Source organism: Microtus ochrogaster (genome assembly GCF_000317375.1).
Source record: "Microtus ochrogaster isolate Prairie Vole_2 chromosome 14 unlocalized genomic scaffold, MicOch1.0 chr14_random_3, whole genome shotgun sequence".
Taxonomy (NCBI): domain Eukaryota; kingdom Metazoa; phylum Chordata; class Mammalia; order Rodentia; family Cricetidae; genus Microtus; species Microtus ochrogaster.
The window spans coordinates 12,948,650-12,957,208 of NW_004949098.1; the positions used below are offsets into that span (position 1 = coordinate 12,948,650).

General features: G+C 37.8%; 1 protein-coding gene across 1 annotated transcript in view; it reads right to left on the reverse strand.

Annotated features, from left to right (window-relative positions):
* Positions 1-220: 220 nt before the first annotated feature.
* Positions 221-8,559, reverse strand: part of Krcc1 (lysine rich coiled-coil 1) — a 16,840-nt gene continuing 8,501 nt past the window's right edge. Inside the window, exon 2 of the mRNA XM_005364765.3 lies at positions 221-1,545. Coding sequence (XP_005364822.1) covers positions 756-1,526 — 771 coding nt within the window. The 5' untranslated portion in view covers positions 1,527-1,545 and the 3' untranslated portion in view covers positions 221-755. The remainder of the gene's footprint in view (positions 1,546-8,559) is intronic.

Genomic DNA, 8,559 nt, shown 5'->3' on the forward strand with positions numbered 1-8,559 from the left:
CCTCCCGAGTGCTGGGATTAAAGGTGTGCGCCACCATTGCCCGGCCACAGATTTTTATTATAAAATATGAGTAAGCCTGATACAGTAGGCAAGGAATTTTTACAACTTTTTAGTGTGGCCTACCTCCAAAATCTTTCCTTTTTATTATAGTGTGATTACTGCTTTTCCCCTTTTAAAAGAAATCACTAGAACAGAGCACTGACACAAAACAATATTTAGAAGTTAAAATACTTTATTATAAACGTTTTCAGAATATAAACTAATTTTGTGTGAAGACTCTGAAATTTTTAAAACTATATGTAAGATTATTACTCACTTTCCAACCCAGGAAATACACTGCAAGTTAGATCTAAAAAAGGATATCTAAATTGCTTCATAGAGAAAGTGAGCATAAAAATATGTGACTCAAAACTAAAACAAACCCAACCAAGAAACAGATTCCACAGTCTGTTAATCCTTCAATTTTAAAGAAATGATCTCCCAAGGGAAAATAATTCCACTATAGCAATTTGGTGAATAAAGCAGAGTCACTCTCTTATAGAGAAATACTATCATATGTAAGAAAAATTAATAGAGCTTTTAGAAAATAGAAAAGTAATCTCCATGTTGGAAAACAAGCACAGTAAATTCTTCATGTTCACTCCATTAGAAGTTGAGACCTGTCCACACACGAAAGTGACATGAACATGAATGCATATAACCAGGCTCTTCAGGTATTCTTTCAGTTGAGCCTCAGGAGAAGTGACTAAGGAGCTTCAAAATCCAAGGATAGACTGGTCCCAGAGCATCTCCTCCTCTGTCCTTTCTTCACCTTGTTCCTTTTTCTCCTTTCTACGCTTACGGTCCTCTTTCTTAGAGGATACATCTCGGCTTTTTCTTTCTTTTCGATTCTTAAGTTTTTCTGTACTGTCCTGCACAGCTTCTGTTTCTGACTTTGTTTTCTTTCTTTGGATGCTCCTTTGTTTGTTTAAATCCATTTCCTCTGAACTCCTTTTCCTCTGATGTTTGGGCCATTCTTCCTCCTTTTCTCTGCTCTCCTCTATATGTCTTTTCCTCTTCTGGTGCATTTGTCTATGACTGGCTTGAGGGTCAATGGTACTGTGTCCTGAGTAAAGGCGCTTGTGAACTACAGACTCTACGCTATATGAACCACAATTGTATTCTTGATGACTAAGGTTCAAGGGGACTGGTTTTTCCGAGAAGCTGTCCCTGGTGAATTGACAGTAGCTCAGAGAGTCTAATCCCAGATTTCCATGAGCTGGTAACCATTGGGGTAAACGATCTTCTGTCTGGGAACTACTGCATGATCTTGGGTAGGCATGGTTGGTTCCAGATGGGAGTCTTTGATCAAACATCCTATACCTGGGCCTGGAATCAAACTCTTCTCTGTACTCACAGCTTTCCAAATAGTCCCCTCTCATCCTTCTGAAACACGTCTTTGGCTCTAAGCCTCTGGCTTTCTGTACTTTAATATAATCTTCAAGTTCATCTTGAAAAGAGTCATATGACTTATTTGAATGCTTCATTAGGTTGACAAGGGATTCTCTGTAGAAAAGATGGGAGAAAAAAACTAGATTATTTTGTTTTGAAAAATTCATAGTTCTTAGAAAGGTTAAAATAACAAAAGACCAAATTAAAACCTACTTCAACAAGTGCTAAATGTTTTGAAAATATCTATCAAAGAGTAGTATCATGATGGTCAGATATCTCACAAACCACTCACAAATAACTTCATTATTCTTTTACACTGGGAGAAAAAGTATAGAAAAGAGCTGACACATGGGATGTTTTCATTCAACTAAAAATGTAACGCTACAGGGATGTGTGAATCACATGTCTGTGGCAGTGGCCTGATCTAACTGTTAGATAATTTCTAAAGCTGTGATGACTTTGTTTCCTGTATTTATTGTTTTCTAAGTAACAGAACACCAATGAAGAAACTTAATCTTTAGAATCCTGCTTACTTAAATAAACATATATACTTACCTGACTACAGTACTCTAAGGCTTACTAATGAACATTTGTGACTTAGGAATGGTGGAAATGATAAATTCAGCTACAAGATAAGAACTACTCTTAGGGATAGGATATGAGGGAGGTGGAACAGAATAGAGCCCTATGGCATCTGTATAGCACTTGGATTCCCCTCTATTACTTCTGACTGGTACAAAGGCATTCTAGAATGCCTTCTGGTTTGTTCTCTCCAAGAAGAGGTTAAGTATGAGGTGGAAACAGAGGAGGAACTGGAGATGGCTACAATAAGGACAAAACTCATGACAAACATTTCAGAAGAAACTCACACATGCCAGAATTTTTGATTTTTTTTTTTCTTGCTAGGAGGAAACAGCAACTGTTCTTTTTTTTTTTTTTCTCACCACTATACAAACGAGGAAGCAACTGTTCTTGATTCTCTATTTTCCCTATAAAATTAGGAGGCAGCAAGTAAAACCCCGGGTACAACTGAATATTCCTTTCCTTTAAAAAGTACAGTCCAACAATGCACTCCAGAGTCACAACTAACCAGTGATTATTCTAAAAATGGAAAAATGGTCTAACTGAAACCTATTTTGGTGAATTAGAAAAATTAGGTGCCATTTTAGTTTGAGAAGCATAAAAACTCTGACTAGGATAGTAACAAACATGATGAGACAAAGATATATTTTGATACTTCAGAAGAGTATATATATAGTCAATAAACACAGGAAAAGATGCTACAGATCATTAGATATAAAATAAACGTCAATTAAAACCACAGTGAGAAGGCCGGGTGGTGGTGGCCTTTAATCCCAGCACGTGGGAGGCAGAGGCAGGCGGATCTCTGTGAGTTCAAGACAGGCTCCAAAGCTACAGAGAAACCCTGTCTCGAAAAAACAAACAAACAAACAAACAAACAAACAAAAAACAACAACAACAACAAAAAAACCACAGTGAGGGATCGCTACACATTCACTGGAATGACTGAAAGACTGACAGTGTTTGGTGAGGAGGCGGAACAACTGCAATTATGACCTCTCTGGCAGGAATGGCAAAGGGTACAATCATTCAGGAAACAGTTTGGCAGATTCTTCTTTTTTTCTTTCTGGTTTTTCAATACAGGGTTTCACTGTGTAGCCCTATCTGTCCTGGAACTAGCTCTTGTAGACCAGGCTAGCCTCCAACTCAGAGATCTGTCTGCCTCTGCCACCCAAGTGCTGGGATTAAAGGTGTGCACCACCAGCTTTTTTTTTTTTATTCATCAGCTTCTTAACCAAGTAAGTTACATATACACTTATGCAATGACCTAGTAGTTATACCATTCAGAGACATTTACCCCAAAGAGAAGGATGTCTATATAAGACTTAAACATGAGTATTCATAGTAATTTTATTTTTAATGGCCCCAGAAAGGAAAAACAGAAACAAAAAACCAAAACCACCCAAATGTAAACATCCAGTAACTAAAGGGGTAACTTGGTTAACTACCTAATGGAATAAACATTATCAGTGATAAAAAGTAGAAACAGTCCCAGCATCAACCACTGACAACTGGACAAAGTGAATGAACCTTGGAGAGACACTATGCGAAGTAAAACAAGCTAGTCCCTAAAGATCTCAGATGACATACATGTGAGTGAAACCTTACCATTATCAGGTTGAGAACTTAATGGTGAAATGTGATCATATTCAGTCATTAACTGTGTCAGTTTTTCAGCATGAATGTTCCACAAAATGAAGTTTACAACAACCAGGAAGCTAAATCATGGAGCAGAGATTACATCTATTTTTGTCTAATACTCAACTCTCATTCATCTGAAACCAAGCACAATTTTGTCACAAAGATTAAACATTCATACCCACGCAACCACCATATATCAATCTCCAAAGTTCATCTTTAGTGTTTTGCTGTCAATCTGAAACTATTTTTACATTTATTTATTGTGTATGCATGTGTGTGTGTACATGTATAGAGGTCAAAGAACAATGTGCATGAATCAATCACTGTTTTGCTGTCAATCTGAAACTACTTATACAGTTATTGTGTGTGTATGTGTGCACGCATGTGTGTACATATATAGAAGTCAAAGGACAACTTGCATGAATCAATCACTTCTCCCTACCATGTTGGTTCTGGGGATCAAACTCAAATTGTCAGGCTCCAGAGGCAATGGACCATCTTGCCAGTCACAAAAAAACTTATTTTTATTTTTGAGACAGGGTCTCTCTTTCTACATAGCTGTTAGTCCTGAAACTCACTCTGTAGACCAGGCTGGCTTCAAATTCACAAAGATTACCCTGTCTCTGCCTCCTAAGTGCTGGGATTAAATGCCTGGTGAACCCTAAAAAATACATTTTGATAAAGAATGCATCGTACTTAATATTATCCTTCTTGTCTTCCATTTTGGTTTCTCCAGAATTACTTAGCCCTGCAGGAACTCCTCTTTCCAGTATATTTAATCCCCTAGAGACCTCTTCGTGCTGGCCCAGTGTCTACCTAGTTCTTTTCTATCACCTACCCATTTCAGCATTCCTTCTAATCCATTCCTTTATGATACCCACCAGCTTGCAGAACCACTCTCTACTAGGGACCCCACAATAGCCACACAAGGCTGGGATCTCAGATCAGTGCATTACTCTAATCATTACTCTCATCAGAGAAGCTTCTTCTTGCAGTAGATGAGAATCAACACAGAGAGTAATGTGTGGACAATGTGTGGAGAATGACAGATTTTGAAGAACTCAGTCCTAAACAGGATGTCTTCATTAAACTCCTATCTTTAAGGTTCAGGGATCAATGTGGAACAGAATACAAAAAGAATTTAAGAGTCAGAGGTGATGGATGACTCCAAGAAAACTCCTTGGAGACAACAGCAGGATAATGCACATATGAATTCAGATTGTGGCAGCATATACAATATCTGCATAGGTTTAAGCCAGATGGGAGTCTCAGTACTGAAAAGGGAAAAGTGGACACAAAGTTCAAGCCATGTAAAGATGGAATATACACAGAGAGTCTGGATTATATATATTATTGTGTTTTCTTTAAAACTTTGACTGTGAAGGGGTTAAGTTCAGAGAGACATTTCATTGTATGGGCTGCTAAGGTAAACCAACATATATGTATTAAAGGTATCTCAACTTCAAAATTTGGGCCTAAGGATTTGTTGCTTTGAAAAAGAGATTCTTTTGTTTCCACAGAAGGTGAGAACCTGTGGATTCCTTCCAGACTAATGTGGTTTGATTCCTTTCCAGAGCCCTTGAAAGGTTGCCATGAACAACCCCCAAAATTACTTTGTCCAACAAAAGCAAAAGCAGTTTGAAAATAACTATGCCCAAATTCCCAAATATTGTTTATAAATGTTTGCTTACATTTAAAGGGGGGTATGCTATAGAGAATAATACTTTGCACTGGTATAGCTCTTGGTTTACTGATGCAAATTTAGATCAGTTTTGTTATATGTATATATCTGCTCTGATTAAGTATTGTGTTTGTGTAGTTCATTTAAAAATGTAAGCATAATTAAGAAATACAGGTTAATAGATAGTCATCTATAATAGTCAAGCTTGTAGTCATGTTAGGTTTTCTAGATATATATTTTAGTCAGATAATCTTCAACACTTTCAAAGATCTACAGAACATGTCATTTAAATAACTTAGGACTTTTCATGACAATGAGACACATCTGTTCCTGGCATCACCAATCTACTTCAAGAGGATAATGGGCATCAAAGAGGCTCCTTATGGATTTGGTTAGTCATTTGGGCAAGAAACTGCTCTTGCCTCAACTGTCTGACTGAACTTGCAGGATACACAGAAAAATGACTGACTGCTGAACATGCCTAAAGAAGGTGAGACAGTCCTTTGGGGTTCCTGCTTCATGAAAACGTCTGCCAACTATCTTGCAGGACAAAAAAGAAAGTGACTGACGAATTGTCAATACAGGTGGAACTGTCTTTGAAATCTCCTGTTTCTTGGGAAAGTCTGCTGGATACTATGGGCCTATAGGCTGAAGATGGTTGCTGCAATGTTACAGAAGAACTTTGAGTGAGCATCCAGGCAGCGAGATGTCTCTGTCAATTCTAGAATTTTGGAAGTTGCTTAAAATGCACTTTCTGTTAACTTAGGCAATATTATATCCTTCTATGGTCTTTGATGGAGTTGAAAAAGTTATAATTATAGTTTTTCTTAGTTATGATAAAAGATAAAGTAGATATAAATATTGTAACTATAATTATTGCTTGATACCTGTCTTGTTATATGTAATTTTACTATTTTAAAGTTAAAACCTTCCTTTTTATTTAAACAGAAAGGGGAAATGATGTGGGAAGTCCTTCTGTCTATGTGTTGCTTTTATTGGTTAATGAATGAGTTTCGGCCAGTGGCTTAGCAGAATAGGGCAAGGCAGGAGTTCCAAGCAGACAGAGGAGAGAGTAGGTGGAGTCAGAGAGAAGCCATGTAGCAGCCTGCAGGAGACAGAGGCACCAAAACCTTGCTGGTAAGCCAGTCACGTGGTAATACACAGATTAATAGAAATGAGTTAATTTAAGATATAAGAGTAAGCCAGAAATATGCTTAAGCTATTGGCCAAACATTATTGCAGACAATACAGATTTCCATGTGATTATTTTGGGAGTCTGAGCGGCCAGGAAACAAACAAGCAGCCTCCCTCAATAGTTCCACCCCAAAAAGCTATTTTTTATTTTATTTTTAAAAATTTATTTATTATGTATACAGTGTTCTGCCTGCATGCATACCTGCACCCCAGAAGAGGGCACCAGATCTCATTATAGATGGTTGTAAGCCACCATGTAGTTGCTGGGAATTGAACTCAGGACCTCTGGAAGAACAGTTAGTGCTCTTAACCACTGAGCTATCTCTCCAGCCCCCTAAAAAGCTATTTAAATTAATACCTGCTTGGAAAGGGAAAATTAGTTTTCTCCATTGGAGTGTCACTAGGTATAGCAACCACACTCCAGGGCAGTTTCCAGGTCCAGGAGTACTTACTTGGCCAGCACAAAAAAGTTCTTTTTTTTTTTTTTTTTTGGTCTTACTTGCTTCTCCCTTCCTTTCCTTCTGTGTGTGTGAGGGAGAGACAGAAGGAGGAAGACAGGAAGGGAGAGGGAGGGAGGGAGGGAGAGAGGAAGGAGGAAAGAGAGAGGGAGGGAGAGAGAGGGAGAGGGAGAGGGAGAGAGAGAGAATATGAAGTTGACAGGAAGGTAGGGAAGATCTGGAAGAGGTTAGGGGAAGGGAAAAACATGGTCAAATATAGTGTACTAAACATTTTAAATGCATTACCACAATGGTGAGATGGCTCAGTACTTGCCACCAAGCCTAAGGATCCAAGTTTGGTAACTCATTTGGTAGGAGAGAACTGACTGATTCCTGTTGAGTTCAATTCTCTCTAACCTCCACATATTCACACACACCCCCATTATGATATTGGCTCAGTTTGTATGTTTGTCATAGAACTACAAAGACCCAAGAGTTCAAACCCAAAGAACGGATGCAAAGGCAAGTACATTAGCATGTGCCCATAATTTATGAATCCAAAATTTTATTACTATATTGAGAGTTTTAATTCACTCAGAATGTCTAGCATTAAGAAAACAACAATAAATTCTATCAAGGACTTTGGGGTGTATGCATTGCTGGTAGAAATATAAACTTGACCAGACATTATGGAAATGCATATGAAGGATCTTCAAAAACCAAAACAAAATTAGAACTACTGTATAACCCAGCTTTCCCACTTTTGGGTCTACGCCTCTAAGACTCAAGTCAACAGCACTATTCTCAATGATTAGAGAACAGAATCAAGTTACCCATCAACAGATAGACAGGTAAAGAAAATGTGATATATATTGCACAACAGAATGTTACACAGCCATAAAGAAGAATGAAATGCTGTTTGCTAGAAAACAGATGCAAACTAGATATCATCATATTAAGTGAAATAAGCTAGGTTCCTGAGCAAATATAGTTTCTCTTATTCATAGATCCTAGAGAGTACATTTAAAGGCACACATATACATACTTTTAAAGAATATACATTTTTCTGTCTATTATTAGGCAAAATACAGCCATATGAATAATAACTTCAGGTTAAAAAAAAGCTCAAGTGCTGTATGGGGCTACAAGACTAGCCCTCCTCCTGCTGGAATGATGCCATGGTTGGATTTTAGTCATCACAGAACATGAAGAAGTAAGCTGGTGACTCTATGAAGATGTCCTAACAGCCTTGCACTGTCTACCTCCAAACTCTTGTAAGAGAGGATCTAACAGGAAATAATCTCTCAATGAGTTTAAAACTGTCCACGTAGTAGTAACTAAAATGTTGTTACAGAAAAAACCAAGAAATTAATATTTATGAGTATAATCATAAATGATTTTTCTTGAACTTATATTTATCTACATTGAGTATTAACTTACAATCTTATAGAAGCTAATTTAGAAATTTTAACAAGGCACAAAGAATTAACAAAAGTTAAAAAGAGGGCCGGGCAGTGGTGGCGCACGCCTTTAATCCCAGCACTTGGGAGGCAGAGGCAGGCGGATCTCTGTGAGTTCGAGACCAGCCTGGTC